Source organism: Nannobrachium achirus (genome assembly GCF_963921795.1).
Source record: "Nannobrachium achirus genome assembly, chromosome: 16".
In the NCBI taxonomy this organism is placed as follows: domain Eukaryota; kingdom Metazoa; phylum Chordata; class Actinopteri; order Myctophiformes; family Myctophidae; genus Nannobrachium; species Nannobrachium achirus.
Window position 1 is genome coordinate 61994753 of NC_137823.1, and position 21525 is coordinate 62016277.

The window sequence follows — 21525 nt, forward strand, 5'->3', positions numbered from 1 at the left end:
ATGAGCTTTTTAAGAGGATAGGGTGCTGGTTTTGGGGTGACGATTAACAAAGAGGTGTGTGTGTGTGTGTGTGTGTGTGTGTGTGTGTGTGTGTGTGTGTGTGTGTGTGTGTGTGTGTGTGGTGTTGTCAGTGTGAGTGCAGTGCAATAAATGCACACGTTAGTGAGAAGTTGCAATACCTTAATTCTTGCAATCCCTGCAGTAACATCTGTCAACCATAACTGTCTAACACAAAAATGTTATAAATAATACTGAGAATACTAATAAATCATCGAAGTACAATACATGAACCCAGGATACATAAAAACAAAGTTTCAAATGTAAAAAAGAAAAAAGAAAATCCTTTCCCATCAAGATTTGGCGGCCCCCTGTAGTAACTCTGAGGACCACCCCCAGGGGTCCCGGACCCTCTGAGGAAGACCCCTGGTATTTTGCTAACCCATTTTTGTTTTCAGAGCCCAGCTACAACAACTTTTATGCTTAAATTATTATCTAATTTAACATTGTTCTGGAGCAGGAGCAGAGTGATTACTGAGATACTGTAGGCTCAGGGGTCTGTCTGGGGGGTCCCGGGTGAGGAAAGACCACAACCAAAAGTCAGAAAGGTTATTCTGGCTGCTTTAAAAGTCTACTGAATGAACTCAGGATGTTTTAAAACCTACAAAACAACTCTAATATTATGAAAATCTGACATTAATTGACTGCTACTGTTTTGGGAGGTCCCAAACTAGATAACCCACAGAAAGGGGGTGGGGGTCTGGAATATTTTACACCCATCATTTACTCAGTCGATTCCTTGACCCAGAAAACATAGGATTGGCATGTTTAATTAGGTTTTTAGGTTGTCTAGAAGCCAAGATAGCACAAATTATGTATTTTATGTCGGCCATTTTGAACGTCCAAAATGGCGGCTTTGCACATGTCCGTGCAAATGCCAACAAAGATTTTTGGATTCCCCATGCTCTGAAGATTCCAGAAATGTATAGTTTTACTAATCTCCCAAAAAATCCAACAAAAATACATAGTGGACCTGACTATTATTAGGCCTTTACCCGATTGGCCATAAGATAAAAATCACACCAGTGTGAACTGAGCGGTGGTTCTCCCCCCCCCCCCCCCCCCCCCGTGTGTGTGTGTGTGTGTTAGGGCATTCACGAATAGTGATTTTTTTAATTCGAATTATTCGACCTCAAAGTATTCGAATAGTCGGAATTCGACGGGAATTATATATATATATATATTTTCATCCAATAAAAACGAGCCATTCTCGGCCTCTCAATCATTGATGCGCTGTTTCAAGTCTTGAACACAACATGCGAGTGAGGGTTAACCACTGGAGGCGGGACAGACCTGAAGGTTAGTGAAATACGATTGGCTATTGACCGTGGCATTTACAAATGAGCCGCGACCTGATTGGACTAAGCGACCAGCAAGTATGGGTGCGCTCAGTGCTTCCCCTGGAACAGTACATTTGACAGCTGTATAGTTTGCCTGCATCACAGCGCAACAGTTTCTAATCAGTTTCTCTTTCATGCTCTAAAATAAAAAGACTTTAACCCAGCGGTTCACATTACCAAACAGTTTAGCCCGTGACCCAAAATAGAAATTAGACAATCGCCCAGGACCCAAACTATTGAAAACAGCAGATCTACAAGCTCACAACGCCGCGGCTCGCACCGTGAGCTGGTGGAAATAATAATAAAAAATGACTGTTCAAACAAATCTATAATCAGCAACAGGCAGTTAGGGTCGATCCATACCGTTATAATTTCGGTTCGGGAGGACGCCCCGACCCGAAATTATTTAGGTTCGGGGGAAGTTCATTCATACTTTCTTAACGGCTAGTGCCCAAGTCGCTTGTAAATATTGGAGGTCCGTGGCATGACGATGTTTGTGGCCGATGAATGAGCATTGCAGGGCGGATACTAGCTCTGGTCCATCGCGTCACCTCCCGCATCGCTCGAGCGATGCGGGAGGTGACGCGATGGACCAGAGCTAGGCGGATACATAATTCTGACTACACTGAATGACTGGAGGTCCAGTGAGTAGCAGCTCCAGCAGGCAGCAGCACCAGCGGGCCGGGGTCTCTTCTCTCTCACTCACACTCACAAACGCTCGGCTCGAGCTCTGTCAAAAACATTTAATCTACAAGCTCACATTATAGACGTGCCGCCTCCCTTGCTGCATGTCATCACGCAGTCACAACTCGTCGTGGAAAAGGAAAACATATCAACACGGAACACTAGCAATTAGCAAAGTTGTGTTTAAGCTCCTCTTTTCTCTTTAAAGCGGTCGGCGACGCGTTAGCAGCGATTAACCTCGCCTACCAGGCTTTCTCCCGCAGCGATACACGCAGCAAAGGCGCGTGTGTGTGTGTGTGTGTGTGTGTGTGTCGCGCGCGCGCCTCCCAGTCCACCAGCTGAATATGTATCCGCTCTCTGATGCCCAATACACGGCCACACAAGCATTTGGAAGTCGGCGTGTCTCCCACTCAAACGACGTCTGTTTCCTTGGATTCACAGCCGAGAATATGAACGTGAAGCCGGGATGAATGAATGAGAAGACACCGCTGAGTACCGAAATTAAGTCGGGAGGTCACAACATCAGCAAGCATCATGACATCAGTATATAGACTGCACCAATTCATCCACCAGGGGCATTGACAAATCATATTTTATGACTTCCTATCTAGCCAAGCTGTATGAACCATGAATAAACAATAATAATGATAATAATTTTTAAAAAAGAAAAAAAAAAAAAAAAAAAAAAGAGTAAAAAAAATATTTTTAAAAAATAAGCGATTTTCGAATTCAGTTTACCAAGTCGAATAGTGACGTTAGTATTCGAATATTCGAATATTCGAATATTCGGTGAATGCCCTAGTGTGTGTGTGTGTGTGTGTGTGTGTGTGTGTGTGTGTGTGTGTGTGTGTGTGTGTGTGGCCTGGACAACAGCGCCCCTCCCTTAACATGTGTGGTCAGAAAAGGTACTACACAGGCTTGAGGCTACATACAGACCCACATACAAACCCACATACAAACAAACTAACAAACAAACATACCTACACACACGGCCACGCTATGGAGACGGTGTGACCACCGCTCAAAAATTGCGAGATAAAATGTCTGGACCTTGGGTTCCTACAAGCCAAAAGGGTTATCGCCCTTTCATGGAAAAAGACAGGGAAACCTAGCATCGCTCAGTGGTTTAAGGAACTGTCTTTGTGCCTTCCATTAGAAAGAATCACATACACTCTCAAAAACAAACAAGAGCTATTTGAGAAAATATGGGGGAACTCTATCCAGTATGTCAAGGGCAATGATCTCTCTTATTTAATGGAGGAACCAGGTGTGGGGTAGCTGCATTTCCTCTGCAGTCATTTGTCCGGCCTTACGGCATAGGACTCTGGGTGTAAATAGTGTAAATAGTATATGTGCTCTTTGTATAATCATTATTTAATACTCTTATGTGTCGTGTTAGTGTCAGGTTTTTTGTTTTTTTTTTCTTTTCTGTATGTTGTTGTATTTTCTTTTTTGCTTGTTTCGTCTGTATGTAGCATATTATTGTCCTGTATATGTTGTTTTGTATGTCTCTTTAACGCTTCCAGTGCCAGCCCCTAGAGGGCACCAAAGAATGCCAGGGTTTGTCCCATAGGCGAGCGTATTAGCATCCGGGGACTCACGTTGCAGTGACGCGCGTGCTCACGTTCGTGCACGTCATGGAAAGGTCCCGGATGAAAATGGCTACACAATAGCTATTAGCATTTTCTCATTTTAAAGATCATTTTTCGGCGATTTCGCCGTAAATAAACCTCACGCCGCCTCCCTAAAAACACAATCCAGAGATATGGCCCTTCAAAGATGTGGTTTTTCATTGGATTCGGCGGCGATTCGCGACGTTACGCCCCCGCCGGGCGGCCGGCCCTCGGCCACTGGATTGAAAATTTAGGCCCAGGCTTCAGAAGGCCTCGGATCATTTTATTCATTTCATTAAAAAAGCCGAACATGTTCGGGATAGGCACACTGGACTACGTTCCGGAAGCGGCGCTGAACATTCGGTGAACATTGGGGGGCTCAAAAATGTATTTTAAACCATTTTTAATGGAATATATCGTCGGACCATGTAAAATGGCTCGCTGGCTAGCGTAGGACGAGCCAGGACCACCCACGGCTCTACAAGCAGCTCAGGGTAAGTAAAATTTAAAAAAAAAATTGTATTGGATTGAAATAAAGCCGAACATGTTCGGGATAGGCACTGTATGTGTTAAAAAATGAAAAACAAAAATATACAAAAAATAATAATCTGTAAGGTGTAAGCTGTATTGCACCTCAGTGGGTACGTTGTGATCTAAAATTCCTTCACAGATAACTCTTATACCGTGATAGTGTCCTTTACCTCACAGCATCACGCCTCATCCTAATTACTGGCTCCATTATAATCCCTGCACAGCTCAATAGCCGTGCAAGCTATTACTTGAGTATCTGATCATCAATTTAAAACTACGCAGCAATCAATCTTATTTAGACTAGAGGACGTTGTGAAGTCCTCCCTGGTCCACTGAGACGCAGCTGTCCTACCTGAGACTTGTCTCCTCCCAGCACGTTGACCATGACCTCCATGACGGTCTCATGCATGTCCTACCTGTGACTTGTCTCCTCCCAGCACGTTGACCATGACCTCCATGACGGTCTCATGCATGTCCTACCTGTGACTTGTCTCCTCCCAGCACGTTGACCATGACCTCCATGACCGTCTCATGCATGCCCAGAACCCTCATCAGGTTGGGGTGTTGGTAGAACACCTTGTTGTTCATGATGTCACTGGCAAAAGGAACAAAGTTAACCGTTATTTTAGTCATGTTATTATATCGTCGTTGTCGGGTGGAAACCTTGTGTGTCCAAAACAGTTCGTTTCGCATTTTTCATTTTAAAAATGATTTAAAGTAGTGAAAACAGCTGATCTACAAGCACACAACGCCTCGCACCACTTGTGCTTGTAGATCGGCTGTTTTCACTAGTTTTGTGCCACGGCCTTGTACGATGAAGCAGGGCTTTACTTTGCGAAAGAACATACAAATTTGAAAACATGGAGATACAAGGTTTCCACCCGACAACAACGATATGGAAACATTTAAAAATAAAACAGCAAAAATAGCAGATCTACAAGATCACAACACATAGGTCACATAGGTCGGCAATGTATGCTAATCGCAATACTAAGTATAAGGTCTTATGTGTAAAGCAACAGTACATTTTGTGCAGTGGCCCGAACCTCTAGTTTCAGATATTTACATACAGTACTACGTCACATCTACACAACAATATCCATGTTTTGTTTGTTTTTGTTATATAATTTTGGCATATAAATGTAAATGTCTAGCATTTAAAAAAAAAAAAAAATATATATATATATATATATATATATATTTGCAATGCTCTGGAAGCTCTGCTCTTTCTATTGTTAAATATAAAATGAAATGTGTAGTGATATTATATAAGTATCCCTGTATTTTTGAGTGGTGCGGTCAAGCAACAATACACTCCTAACGTCACAGCATTGAGCATGGTAAGTTTTGGTAACGCAGGCGGATTTAGCTATTCAAACATGATTTATACAATTTAGATTTCATATTTATAGAGGGTATGCGTGTGACATCATCATCAAACCCGGAAGTTATGCGGGATCGCCTACGGAGTGACAAAACACTACTTTCGGGCCTTGACAGCCCAAACATCTAAAAAGGAAAATTCCTATCTGATTGCATTAAACAATGTTAAACGACGTTCAGCTCAATTTGCCACTCACTTTGCCACTCGATTCGCCATTCACTTTATGCATGCGCATACCCTCTATTGTTAGATAACATAGGTACCGGTTTTTCTTTTCAAATTAGTTAACATTTTCAGTGTTTAAAATTATCTATTGAAACTAGAAGAAATGCGAGCACAGAACTCCAGTCAAACATAAACCATAAGACTTGGCAGGTGCAAAGCTCCAGAAATAACTTTTGTAGAAGAGAATGATGTGTGCCTCAGGTACTCGTTTCATTTTACTTACAAAGTAAACAGGCAACATGCAATCAAACGGATGCGTTCTGGCTCACTGCTTTCCCCAGCTGTTTACGCTGAGGAAGGCACCGAGCCAAAACGTATCTGTTTGATTGCATGTTGCCTGTTTGCTTTGTAAGTAAAATGAAATGCGTACCTGAGGGACACAACGTGAGTGCTGGCTGGCATGATTCTCTTGTAATCAAATTATCTGTTGCCCTATCTTTAACCACTTAAACCCTCATATGGTTAGAAAACGAAAATGTATTTGAAAAGAGTCTGCTCTGTACTTGGTCCACTTAGTCGGGGGCCTTAGGGAGATAAAATGGTAATTTCGTGCTAATCAGTCTAAAAGGCCAAATTTTGCACAGATGTATCCCAGGGCATGCTCTAATGATTTAGCTAGGGCGCCCGAGACGAAGTTGGGCTCCCATTGACACTATACTACAGGAATGATTCCCAATCCATTGCAAGCAATTGTTTTGCCCAAAAAACTTTCCTTGGGCTACAAACGGCCCCGCAAAACGATGTTTTAGTGATGAGTCATCACTTTTCACAGTTTTGTGGGGGGCATTTTTAGCCCAATTAATGTATAGTTAGACCCCTCATATGCTACTTAAAGCAGATTTTTTCCCCTCCTGTAGTATAGTGTATAAAGACAATGGGAGCCCAACTTGATTTGGCCGATGTGGCGACCCCGAAGGTCGCTGACTCGGGCACCCGAGTTAAATCATTAGAGTATGCTCTGGGTTACATCTGTGCAAAATGTGGCGCTTTTAGACTGATTTGCACGAAAAAACCCTAAGGCTCCCGACTAACTCTTTTTCCCCCTTTACAACCAAACTCTTTACCAAAAAATAGCTGATCTACAAGCTCACAACTTTCCATTCTGGGACACGTTGTTAGCTTGTAGATCACCTACTTTTGGCGAACGTTGCCCCCAACAGAAAGATGTGCGTGCCGGCTCCTCTCCTCACCCCAGCCCATCGATCATGAGCTTCTCCTCCTCCTGGCCCATGCGTACGGACAGCAGGGAGCGGATCTGCCCCAGGGAGGCCAGCAGGTTGATGGCGTCCTGCACGGAGGCGGCGCTGATGGTGTAGGTCTTCCGCATGGCGCGCAGCAGCTCGCCGATGCCGTCGTACTGCCTCCGCAGCAGGCTGAACATCACCCGCACCAGCTCCGCGTCCTGGATGTGGCACTCCTGGGCCCAGCTGGCCATGGTCTGAGAGATCAGCTCCTTCAGGTTGGCTGGGAGAGGACAAGAGGGGAAACAGTCACACTCAGTGTTGCCAGATGTACGATAATTATCGTATTTGTACGATAATTTGACCCTCTGTACGATGTACGATCAATAATTCCCAAAATGCCCAAATGTACGATAATTTCAGCATATCACCAAAAAGAGCGTGAATTCACTATTTTCCCTGGCTGCTGATCTGGGATCTGGTTTGGCTTCTCAAAATAAGCCAGGAATTCAGTCAATCTGACCCTAGATCTGTACTTGGAGGCATTAAAAACACCGGTTGCATCTTTCCAGACCAGTTTCAGGCTTTTATTTGTGTAAGCTCCAGGAAGTTGCCTGCCTCCACGCAGCACATCTGATGCATTTTTGTCACGTAGGAGTCTCAAACAAGGTCGTTTCTTACACTAAAGACGCATTTTTTGGCGAAATTACGTTTTTACGCGAGTGATTTCTCTTTTTTGGCTGTGTACGATAGTTTCATGTCAAATACGATAATTCTGAGCCTCCGGTACAATAATTCAACATTTCCCATCTGGCAACACTGGTCACACTCCACACGGTGAGTCATGTGGCATGGAAAGGTGTTGAATACAACTGCAGCCTGTCACCTAGGACAAGGAGTAAGAATATATATCGTTGTTGTCGGGTGGAAACCTTGTATGTCCCAAACTGTTTGTTTTGTATTTATCATTTTAAAAATGATTTAAACTAGTGAAAACAGGCGATCTACAAGCACACAACTTGTAGATCAGCTATTTTCACTACTTTTGTGCAATGGCCTTGTATGATAGAATAGAATAGAATAGAATAGAATAGAAGTTTATTGTCATTGTAACAATACAGTACAGGCACAGGCACAGTTACATTGTCAACGATCAACTAATTTCCAAAGCACAGTACACGTACAATCACATACACAATACAAGGAAAGTAGGGGGGTGCATTTAAGGGTGCACGGCTGCTGCCATGTTTACGGCGCTGCCACTAGCCCTTTCTTGCTGAAGAGAAAAGAGTTATGGATTTAGACTAGAGAGTAGAGGTGGTAGCTGGGTGTGCGTGGGGTGAGGGGGGTGAGGGGGGTGGGTTTGAGGGAATGCTTGGGTGATAAAAAAACACTGCTTCCATGCAGCACTTCCAAGTTAGGGAGGAACTGCGTGGGAGAAGGAAAAAAAGAAGCCCTGACAAAACGTGATGAAGCAGTGTTTTACTTTGCGTAAAAATTTAAAATTTTGAAACTTGGATATACAAGGTTTCTGATGTCAGTGATGATATACTGTATGTATTCCAGCCCAGAATAGAGACACCAGGGTTCAAGTAGGTTAAAGGTGATACACCATGCATTTAAAAAGTATTTATGTCATATTGTTTATGTCCCAAAAACGTTTTTCAAAAGGTTTGAGGCTAAATTACCACTCCTGAATAGAGAGCCTCTCTCATTTTTTAATGGCTCTCAGAGCATTTCAGCTGCAGTACCACCTTTGGCCTGAACTGCGCCACCCCCCCCAAAATCCTTTTGAAAAAAGATTTTTTTTTTTGAAAAAAAAGATTTTTTTGAAAAAGTTTTTTTTTTATGATGATGACGTCACAATCGGCAGCAAATCTGGACAGCCTGTTTTGAGAACCTGTAGGATACTTTTAACCTTCTCCTTCTCAAAACCAGAGAAAGACACAACGGTCAGAAATGGGACTTTGTGAGGATAGAAGGTGCTAGTGGGACCCCCAAAAAAGGTTTTAAAATAGGAAAAGTTAAATTTCATGGTGTATCACCTTTAATGAGAATGTGACAACAGCAGCCTGCAAATGCAGTCCATCTTTCTTTGCGCCCCCATGTTCAAAGTGGGGTTTAATGTCGTGCAGAGTGAAAGTATGCCACATTTACAACAGACGGCCAACGAGAGAGAAAAAAAACAACAACACAAAACATAAGTGTTGTTTTCAGAGCTGATGGTGGTGAAGGGATTCTATTGTATTAGTGCATTATAGCTGACTCAGGGCTCTGTGGCTGGGTTGACATGACAGTATATTCCTGACATGAATCAATGCACGCACGCACGCACGCATGCACGCACGCACGCACACACACACATAAATAAGGTGAAAGAGATTTCAGATTACTTTATGTCAGGGTTGTCAAACGGGCGGCCCGCAGGTCGTTTGCGGCCCGGGGAGAGGTCCAATGCGGCTTAGGCCATGAGTTTCAAGTTTCAAAGGTTGTGTAGCCATTTGCAAACTTGTAGTTATGGCTATTTGAAATGTAATTATTTTATTTTCAAATGGATTATTGGGTCTTCTTTAACCAAAAATAGCATATTTTTTCACCACTCATACCAAATTTATTGTAGCCTATAACTGTACTTCCAGTACTTATTAGTGGCCAAGGCCACGAAGTGGCAAATGGCCACTCATTGATATTGGACTTTCCCATTATTATTCTTCCGCCACTTTTTCTCTAGCGGCTAGACCGTGCAGTCGCTTTTTACGAAACTCGGCAGTATGGCAGAGGACTATGCCAAACGGCTAAAACGCGAAGCTCGCAACAATCGGCCAAAGGGTGGCGCTGTAGGAAGCCTTCGAAAGTGCAAACTTTGAACTGGTGTAGCTCATGCCCTGTTTCAGGTACAGCAATGAAACCTGTATACACTTATGCGTCTCCTCATGCCGAACAACTTTTACGCTCTGACTTTTGACCTCTGACCTTTACCTCTCCCACAATTTTGAATTATATGAAAAACAGTCAAAATCTATCTCCTCCTGGGATTTTCGCGTAACGTGCGCGAAACTTTTTTTACATGAACTTTGGACCAACACGGTCATCGCACAGCGGCCGGATTTTCTTTAAAGCGAAACATTATTTTTTAATAATTCACTGTATAATGCAGTTTCATGCAAATTATTCTTCTGCCTCTAAATCATACATGCAAAGTGACACGTTCATGGCAGTATGGCAGAGGACTATGCCAAACGGCTAAAACGCGAAGCTCGCAACAATCGGCCAAAGGGTGGCGCTGTAGGAAGCCTTCGAAAGTGCAAACTTTGAACTGGTGTAGCTCATGCCCTGTTTCAGGTACAGCAATGAAACCTGTATACACGTATGCGTCTCCTCATGCCGAACAACTTTTACGCTCTGACTTTTGACCTCTGACCTTTACCTCCCCCACAATTTTGAATTATATGAAAAACAGTCAAAATCTATCTCCTCCTGGGATTTTCGCGTAACGTGCGCGAAACTTTTTTTACATGAACTTTGGACCAACACGGTCATCGCACAGCGGCCGGATTTTCTTTAAAGCGAAACATTATTTTTTAATAATTCACTCAATGTTGCAGTTTTATGCAAATTATTCTTCTGCCTCTAAATCATACATGCAAAGTGACACGTTCATAGCATTTGGCAAATATGTAGAGGGTTAGTCCAAATATCACTGAAAGCAATCTTACTCCAATTGGCCAAAGGGGGGCGCTATACGAAGCGTTTGAAAACTCAAACTTTAAAGGGGCATAAGTCATGCCTCGTTTCGTTTGAAGACATGCAACTTGCTTACACGCGTGCCTTGACTCAAGCGGAAGACATCTGTGTCTTTGTTAAGTAAGCTCCGCCCTTAGATTTTCCGCAATTTTGAGCAGTTTGTAAAACACTTAAACCCGCTTTTATTCCGGAACTTTCGCGTCACGTGCACGGAACTTTTTTTACATGAACTTTGGACCAATATCTAAAGATCTGTCAGATCGTTTTTTTTTTTATTGAAACGTGCTTTTTTAATAATTCAATCAACATTGCAAGTCTTATGCAAATTATTCTTCTGCCTCTAAAACATACATGCAAAGTAAAATTTCATGATGAACTACTATAGAGGGTTAGTCCAAATATCACTGAAACCAATCTTACCCCAATTGGCCAAAGGGGGGCGCTATATCATTTTGAAAGAAGGCATCAAGTACATTACATGAAACTTTTTTTTTTCTTTTCTTTTTTTTTTAAATGACAGGTCCATTATGTGTGACTGCCGTAGTGTAGTGGTCAGTGCCTGTGCCTGATATTCGGATGGTTGTGAGTTCAAACCCCACGTTGGGTAGAGTTGATGTTAACATCCTGGATGCCCATGGCATGTGCGTATGTCAAACTCTTTAATGTTGACACGTCTGATCTAACTCCAGATCACGTTCATGTTTAAAATGAGCCCTTCTCTACCGGCCGTTTTGAGTAAAAGAAAATATGATCACTCGAAAATGTCAGAAATACTCAGATTACATTTACTCAGATTGATTTCACCCCAAGCCTCCAAAATATAAAAAAGAAATCAATAAAATCAAGGCACTCAGCCTACATAGAACTTTTTTTTTTAAACAAACATAGTTAACAGATCCTGTGACTGCCTAGTGTAGTGGTCAGGGCACATGCCTTACATGCAGAAGCTAGTTGGATTGAATCCCACCTGGGGCTTGTATAAGCATAAAACCATGACATAAATCCTGAAACCTGAAACAAGCATTATAATACAAACTGTCATGTCTACACCTATGTTGTGATTTCCAAGGATTGCAATGATACCATGTACCAGCTCAGTGGTCTAGTGGTTTGAGTGTCTGCCCTGAGACTGGGAGATCTGGGTTCAAACCCGGGTCGCGTCATACCAAAGATTCTAAAAAATGGGACCCAGTTCCTCCCTGCTTGAAACTCAACATCTAGGGTTGGATTGGGGGTAACTCCCTGCGACATACTAGTGTCATGACCAGGGGGTGTACTTGTACAACAAGTTACCTTGCGCTACAGAAACAGGAGATAGGCTCCTGCCCTATGAGATTCATAGCCTGGCCGATTCATATGGTCTTCATAGCTCAGCCAGGCTTACTATGTACATCATCAAAGTACATCATCAAACTGTCCAGGTGCATAGTATCACAGTGTCTGTTGCATACATGTTGTGTAGAGGCCAATTTGTGCTTTTACCTATAACCACCGATTAGTGTAAAACTTTGTATGCATGAAACTTTTTCTTTTTTTTTCTTTTTTTTTTAAATGACAGGTCCTTTATGCGTGACTACCGTAGTGTAGTGGTCAGTGCCTGTGCCTGATATACGGATGGTTGTGAGCTCAAACCCCACGTCGGGTTGAGTTGATGTTAACATCCTGGATGCCCATGGCATGTGCGTATGTCAAACTCTTTAATGTTGACATGTCTGATCTAACTCCAATTCCCGTTCATGTTTAAAATGAGCCCTTCTCTAACAGCCGTTTTTTTTCCTGTTCTGAGTAAAAGAAAATATGATCACTCGAAAATGTCAGAAATACATACAATAGATTACATTTACTCAGATTGATTTCACCCCAAGCCTCCAAAATATAAAAAAGAAATCAATAAAATCAAGGCACTCAGCCTACATAGAACTTTTTTTTTTAAACAAACATGGCTAACAGATTCTGTGGCTGCCTAGTGTAGTGGTCAGGGCATATGCCTTTCATGCAGAAGGTCGTTGGATCGAATCCCGCCTGGGGTTTATATAAGCGTAAAACCATGATATTTGGTACACTTCACAGTTTGGTTCCTTGAACAATGTCTGATATGGAGCCTTCCTAAAAATGTCCCCCAACCCCCCTTGATGCGTATTTTAATATCCGCCATTACTAAATAATGTATTTTGCATCATAAATCCTGAAACAAGCATTATAATACAAACTGTCATGTCTACACCTATGTTGTGATTCCCAAGGATTGCAACGATATCATGTACCAGCTCAGTGGCCTAGTGGTTTGAGTGTCTGCCCTGAGACTGGGAGATCCAGGTTCAAACCCCGGTCGCGTCATACCAAAGATTCTAAAAAATGTTACCCAGTGCCTCCCTGCTTGAAACTCAGAATCAGGGGTTGGAATGGGGGAAACTACCTGTGACATGCTAGCCTCATGTCCAGGGGTGTACTTGTACATCCAGTTGCCTTACGCTACAGAAACAGGAGATAGGCTCCTGCCCTATGAGATTCATAGCCATGCCGATTCATATGATCTTCATAGCTCAGCAAGGCTTACTATGTACAGTACATAATCAAACTGTCCAGGTGTTTTTATGTCTGTTGCATATAGGCCTACAGTCTTTTGCATACATGTTGTGTAGAGGCCAATTTGTGCTTTTACCTATAACCACCGATTAGTTTAAAACTTTGTATGCACACTTCCCAGAGGCCAAGGAAAAACCTGTGCCCTGCATTTTTCACATCTGCCATTTATAGCGCCACCAGAAGGCCGACTTACAGTATGTAAAACACATTCTTCGATATTACTCCTTCAGATGTTATCCGAAAATCACACAAATCAGTACACAGTATCTCTACAGTGATGTAATCATGACGGATTTGTCAGATATCATATTCTATCTAATTGGCTAACATTGAATTCCAAGGTTTGCAGGATTGCTCCTTTTTGAACAAAATGTCTCAAACGCAGCCTGCTATGTGTGTGAGATTTTGCACACACATTCCCACTAGGCCAAGGAACAGATGCCACCCTTCTCACATTGGCCTGTTATAGCGCCACCAGCGGGTCAATTTTTGCAAAACACATTTTTGGAACAAAATGCTTCAAATCCCGCATGCAGCGTCCGATTGCCGTGAAAGGCCCAAGAACACGTGGCACCCTTTTCACTTTGGCCTATTATAGAGTCACCGCTAGGCCAAAAAAAACCTACCTGACCTGCCGGAGTCCTGTTCGGAAGAACACTGCTTCCAGTTTTTCTTTGATTTGTTCTTTGCTTTCCCTTGATGCTTTTTTGCTTTCCTGCTTTTTCTGCCTTGGCCACTTTATCGCTGCTTGCAGCTATATTTCTTCTTAATATAATAAACAACAAACTAAAGTCATATATTGTAGTTATACTGTAGCAGTGACTGAGACAAAGCCAGTTACATTTCTGTAAGTAAACAAACACGCATGCACCGCCGCAATTGGATGCGGCCCTCACCAAGTCAAATAAGTCTAGTCTAAGAATTTCACCCTTATTACTTGTAATGTGATGTGACAAATAAAGGTGGATTGAAGTCACCTTTCATCCAATGCGGCCCGCACTGCGAAACGAGTTTGACATCCCTGCTTTATGTTCTAAACAGGCCACACTGCTCAATGCCAGCAGGCCACACTGACTGTGTGCTGACAGTACTTGCAATAATAATACACAAGGCCAGACACCACAACAGCCATTAGATGACTTGTTAACCTAGCCTGACTGCAAGCGTCAGACTCAATCACACACTTCGTTTTGGGATTGAGTCTGAGCCTGGGGACGGATATTCTACTTCAGCGGGGGCGGGGTAAAGTCTATTGACGTCACACACACACACACACACACACACACACACACACACACACACATACACACACACAGCCTGTGTGTCGCCGACGGCGACGTGGCGTGACATTGCAAAAATACGTTATTTCTCATAACATATTATATGACTGCATGTTTACGTTAGTGCAAAATGGTATTAAAACGTAATGAAACGGCACTATTGTATAGTTTATTAAAAGAATTCGAGTCGAGTCTGACTCCGCCATGACAGTTTTCACGGACCAATCAGAGTCCACTAGCGGCTCACGTGGGCAGAAGAGCACCAATCAGAGTCCACTATGGACTCTCGCGTGGGCAGAACAGCTCCGAAGGGAGGGGGCTGGGACCGGACCAGCATACCACGTGCCTCAAGTCTACAGCCCTGATTGGCCCATTCAATGCGCCCGCTCTTCAGGCGCGCTTGAAATAAAATAAAATATCTCCGGGTTCAGTCCACACTACACACCACCCACCAACAGGGGGTGATGATGTGCGGACTGAAGTATCAGGCTATTGTTACCCATAAAACTGCCTTATGTGCTCCCCTCTGTGCTCTGCCATGAAGAATACCCAATTATACCTTCAGACACGGAGGTTCACGCTCCATCGGCTTTGACTTAATAGACTTGATTTTGCTGCTGCTATAACAGCGTGAGCTATAATCAGGACATTAGAGGGCAGCGCCGCATTGGCAGGTGGTGCAAATGATCAAGGTCACCCACTTGCCCTGCTTTTAACTTCATTTACGGCGGGGATGTTGGGTCAGCATCTACAGCGCGTATATTATGTTCTCACAGAACAGTGCCCCACATCACACTCACTGATTTATACTCCTGGGAACAGCGCTGTACTGTACTGTATCCACAGTGCCTTACTGTTGGCCACCACAGAACATGTCCTGTACTGTAGGTGTTGTGCAAAGAGGGAACTTTATGTTAGTGAATTCATCTAGGACAATGATGTCAATGAATTTTCAATACTGTGCTTCATATCGTTGCTGTCAGGCAGACGTTCTATCTCCATAATTTCAGTGTTAATATAATTTCGTTTTTTTGTAAATTAATGCCCGACTTCATGCACGATTAGCCTTGTAGATTTTAGCAATTTTTTTGTAAAATGTAAAGTGGTTAATGCTGTCAGTTGGTTTTATAAATATTGAATCAATGAAATGTATTAACATGAGCCTGTGACTAAATAATGACTACTATTACATTTGAACATATGTGTATATACAGTCAGGGGTTTTCAAAGTAGATGCTGCAAGATAATGTGATAATATTTGGAATTTATGCAACAAGCCCTGAACCAGTATTCAAGGTTCAAGGTTGTACTTTATTGTTATGTCTTTTATGCAGGTACATAAGAGTAAAACTTGTTTTACTGACTCCTTTGCCCAGAGAAGTTATTGAATGCAGCACGTAATGTGATTTACTCAATAAAACACAAATTCATTCAGATGTTGTCATCATAATTATTATAATATTGAATAACAAAAATGGCATATCAAAATATGCCATAAATATAAGGTGCTGGGAGTGAAGATTATGAATACCGGTACAATGTAGAGGTGCCTCGAATGAAAAAAAAAAAAAAAAAACTATTTATAGGGGTGCCCTGAGCCAAAAACGTTTACCTACACATGCACAAACAGGGGAGGGAAATGTGCATCCAACGGTCAAGAGACTGACCAAGGCACTGCAGCATGCTGCAATATTTAGAGCATGTCCTCATACAACGTCGCTATGGCCACTCATGTTTAATGTTCGCCTTATCCTTAATCCTGTCACCAGTTTACTGACTCTAGCAGCACAGGTGAGAGCACTGAAAATACATTCTGCACCATCTATTGTACTTTGGGTTGTATGAAGTCCTTTGTTGCATTTCACTGGGGGGTGATGACACCTTTCAGCCTACTCCAAATGTCCAGTCTCCAAAAGGGACTCAAGTAAGTAAGAAATACTGTAGCAGAGGCCCGCACAATGGATACAAAGACTGAAAGCTGCAGGAGACGATCACATCATTTGCATTTCATATTTCCTGGATTGAATTGCATTTCATATTTTTCGGCACAAACTGTTCTCCACATAAAGGGTGCATTTGGAAATGCACACCGGGTGTGCTCTCAGTGTAGTGAGTGCAGTGGGTGGTGATGTTGTAGAGTGCACTCAGTGTGGCTTGTTTACGAACGACTAGATAACCTGCTGTTAGTTTACACGTTGATACGTGTGTAACAATAAACCCCAAAAGGACCTATCAAGCCGCAAATGGTGCATTTTGCGATAATGTCCTCCATTGTTCAAAGCTGAGAAGCGCTCGAGACATGGCCATGAAAACCAACTGACGCACCACACCGCCAAACCCCATCTTCTGAGTAGCGTCGGTCGGTGTGCGAACTCAGCACACCCGGTGTGCAGCGCACTGGATTTTCGAACGACACCTCACTGAGTGCACCGAATAAACGCACAACAACATGGCACACCAGTGCGTTGAGTGCGCTTTTCAGAATGCACCCAAAGATACCCTGCAAGCATTTTGCTTGTGATAATAAGTATGCTTCTAATACGTGACTTGTGTGTGTATGTATGTCTGTGTGTTTTTCAGTATTTGATTCCTGTCCTGTGATGTCATGTGGGTCTATCATCAGCAGCACTGCTCACTTCACACATGTGTGATTTTTTTTTTTGCTGAATTACAGGAAGAAGAGAAGTTTCTGGCAAAAAGCGTTTCTATTTTTTTAAGAGATTGGGGGAAAAGGAGTGGACAAAGTACAGACCACTTGCGGGACCCTAGTGAAAAAAAGTATATAGGATTACTACAAAACCATTCCCTCTTCTCAATGTCAATAATCGTTCAGAGGACATTTCTAGCCTCGCATAAATAAATCACACTGTATTGGCAGATATAGAGTCTAGCTTTCAGTACACTTTTAGCTTTTCCCAATACAAGAGAAGGATACACCATTTTAAATCAATTTGAACCGTCTCCACGCTACACCGTTCTCTGTATTGTAAGATACAAATACGATTTGCAGTTTAGGCATTAACCAGAGTGAGATGGGAATAAGCAGAGTAAGCATGAGCTCTGGTCGATAAACAACAAGGGACATAATCACACAGAGTGCAGAGAGAACAGTGTAGTGCCTCAAAGGAACTACCAGGTAAAGCATCTGTCTAAATAACAAGCTATTCTTAAAAGGTGTGGTTAAGGCAACACATCTATGAAACACAAACATGAGAACAAGTAACCAAGATAATGAATATCTCCATAGTAGACTAGCGTCAATCGAAAGATTAATGGCAAGAATCCCTACTCTCCTTCAAAACCACTCAATCAATCCCAATAATTGGGAATTGGGAAGTCTGCAGTTTTGTGGACTGTCCTGGTCGGAGAAAAGGTATTAACCTTGCTCATCTCTGACTTATCACGTAGCTGCCCTGGTCTATGCATATACATGTGACTTGACCCCCATTGTGCAATGTGAACAACTCATTTTACAGAGAAAGGAACTCCAAAATCATGTAGATTACTGGAATTACAAGCAGCAAAGGTATACAGGTATAACAGTACTAGGAATGTGTAAAACAATAAAAAAAAAAAAAAAAAAGTTCTCTGCTAATCACAAAGCGGTTAACGGATTTTTCCAAATAGTAGCCCTGGCGTTAAATTAGCAAAATGGTGTCAGGCAGGGTGTTTAACTGTACTGTACTACATTTCAATTGTATTGACAATACTTGTACTGTTCTCCATTTTTGTCAAATAAAATAATCAATCAATCATTCAGTCATTTAGCTGGGGACCCTCTGGAGACCCCTGGAGGTCCCCGGACCACACGTTGAGAAACAGTGCACTAAACAATGGTGGAGGAACATAAAAGCCATAAATGTAGCCCACTGATGCTGTCGATTAATTATGGAATATAAACTTCATAACACAGCCATGTATTATGAAATATGGCATTGTCAAGCTTTACAGCTCATGGAATCCATATTGGCCGTAATATCGATTTTTATGTTGTTTACATATTATGTAAACAAAACAAAAGAAATCAATAAGGCCATTTAATGTATGTGTACTGTAGGCATGTGTTCGTGTGGGAGATGAAATGCACTGGCATAAACTCTGTGTGATAATATACTGTATGTCTGTCAGAAATGAGAACCAGGGAATCTGTTAGGGCAGACTCATCACTCACAAAATGTATGCTTTTTCAAAAGGGCAGATTCATCTATAAAGAATGCTATTTAGAAAATGTCAGGCAGAAACCTTATATCTAAAAAATTAAAAGAAAGTGTGTAAATGAATACGAAATGAGGCAGACAAACTTCAACCTTGCGGGTAAGGTTCGTTCATCATGCAGCTGTCTCATTGACCATGCTGGGTGGAAATTAAAGTGGGTCTCATTAAAAACCCATTTAGGCCTGAACACATTATGACGCGATATTTTATGCTTTAAATATAAAAAAATAGCAGATATACAAGCTCGCAGCTTGTAGATCTGCTATTTTTGAAAAAGTCGTGAAAATGTGTGCAAATCTTTGAATATGTATTTTCAAAGCGAACGTTTGTGACTCAAATTTTGCTTCTGGGTGGTCCCTGGAACTAAATATTTTGAAATGGGGGTCCGTGGCCAAATAAATATCAGTTTGGGGGTCCTTCACATGAAAAGGTTTGAGAACCACTGACATAGTAGTATCTCAAGAACAGACTGAGCTCCATTTAAGTGAAAAGGACCTTTTCTTTGACGATGGCTGGCCAGATTGCTGACGAATCAGGTCAAAATTCAAATTTTCACGTTTTTTCAAAAATAGCAGATCTACAAGCTCGCAGCGCGGCACTCGGTGCCGCGCTGTGAGCTTGTATATCTGCTATTTTTTATATTTAAAGCATAAAATATTGCGTCATAATGTGTTCAGGCCTAAATGGGTTAAAGGCCACTCGAGAAACATTAACATTTCTCCCTCTTGGGGCGCCTGGCGGCTCAGCCTCTACAGCAGGGGTCTTCAACGTTTTCAGGCCAAGGACCCCTTAGTTGAGAGATGAAGCAGGGACCCCCACAACCCGTTCATAGATTCCATATTATAGTTAAGTTTCATCGTTTGACAGCACAATCGTCAGTGTATTTTGGAATCATGTCAATTTGTGTTTTCAGATATTTAACCACTTAAAGGACTTTTTCTATTTTAAAACCTTTTTTTGGGGTCCCACTGGCATCTATCCTCACAAAGTCCTATTTCTGACCATTGTGTCTTTCTCTGGTTTTGGGAAGAGAGATGAAAAGCTTTCCACGGGTTCTCAGAACAGTGCTGTTCTGAGAGTTGATCCGTGTGACGTCACACGGATTCCCGTCTTTTTTTTCTTTTTTTTTTTACATTTTTTTTTTTAATTTTTTCAGGTTTTTTTTTCAAAAAAAAATTTTTCAATTTTTTTTTTTCAAAAAACCTTTTTTTCAAAAACTTTTTTTTTCAAAAACTTTTTTTTTCAAAAAACTTTTTTTTCAAAAAACTTTTTTTTCAAAAAACTTTTTTTTCAAAAAAACTTTTTTTTCAAAAAACTCTTTTTTCAAAAAACGTTTAACTTTTTTTTTCGAGTAAATTTACCCCCATTGATTCCGGATGGGGGCCCGTTTTGAAACGGTTCCGCATCCGGAACGAATGGGGGTACATTTATTGTTATCACATTTTTGTCTTAGGAATGCGACAAAAACCAAAAAATATTATTGAACTCTACTCTCCATGGCATTACTTATCATTAGAAAAAGTCATTTTGGGGGTGAACTACTCCTTTAACCCTGCGGTGTCCCTATTTTGCACATGTCATCAGTCTAGGCGGGTCTGCAACAGTCATTCGACCTAACGATTTAAAGGATAAGAGAAGATATTTGATAATTCAATAATATAAATCAGTAAGGATGAGCATTAATATTTAATCAATTGGGATGGTTGTATTTGGTCTCAGAACATGAAAGTTACAAATTTTGGGGTTTAAGTAAGATTAACACACTTCAGCCGCGGCTCCCTCGTACATTAAGCTACAGTTTAATATAAAACAATAACCGACGCGTCAAACGCGTCGTCGGCACCAGGAGACATCAAAAGGTTTGATGCGTTGGCGCGTCGTGGGCATCCGATGATTATTTTGGGGGGCGTTTTAGCCTTTATTTTCAGTGACAGTGGAGAAAGAGAGAACATGTGGAGAGAGTAGGGGCCCTGGGAGGATGTTCAGCTAATTTAAGTAATGGTTCGGCCGGCAGGGAATCGAGCCGGCGACTCCCAGATGAGAGTGATGCGGCCATGTGGAATGTGGCGCAAGCATTCGGGTATTGAGTCTCCTCGATGCGTACAGCAGCGACTTGATGCGAACAGCAGCACTCAATCACGCAGGAACACTTAATTGCAATTTCAATTAAAGGGGAAGACCACCCATTTTCAATATTGAAATATGTCATTAATATACTTTAGAGGAGTTGTGTGGAAATAGAAAAAAATTTCCCCCCCTTCTGTGTTGCCTAGAACTGGAGGATTGATTTTGGGGTTTGTATTGTAATTTACAATGTGTGATGTCATCAAGTTGTAATTTACAATACAAACCCCAAAATCAATCCTCCAGTTCTAGGCAACACTGAAGGGGGGGAACTTTTTTTTCTATTTCCACACAACTCCTCTAAGGTATATTAATGACACAGTTCATTATTGAAAATGGGTGGTCTTCCCCTTTAACCTCTTGACCCCTCAAGACTTAGTAAACTTCGGTGGGCTCTGTCTGTACTTGGACCGCTTCTTTCCGCCTGTACACCAAATCTATTTGCTAAAAATAGCTGATCGTTTTTGGCTAATGTTCCCCAGAATATGGAGGCTGGCGTGTAAGTGGTTAAACAACAATTAGTTTTAGTTCAGATGGCCAGGTAGTCCAGGCGTTTGGGGC

General features: G+C 42.0%; 1 protein-coding gene across 1 annotated transcript in view; it reads right to left on the bottom strand.

The window, feature by feature from the left end:
- Positions 1-21525, bottom strand: part of ryr3 (ryanodine receptor 3) — a gene marked incomplete at both ends in the record, with an annotated part of 321079 nt that overhangs the window by 148314 nt on the left and 151240 nt on the right. Inside the window, 2 exon segments of the mRNA XM_080745085.1 lie at positions 4706-4820; positions 7025-7298. Of these exon segments, the coding sequence (XP_080601211.1) occupies positions 4706-4820; positions 7025-7298 (389 nt within the window).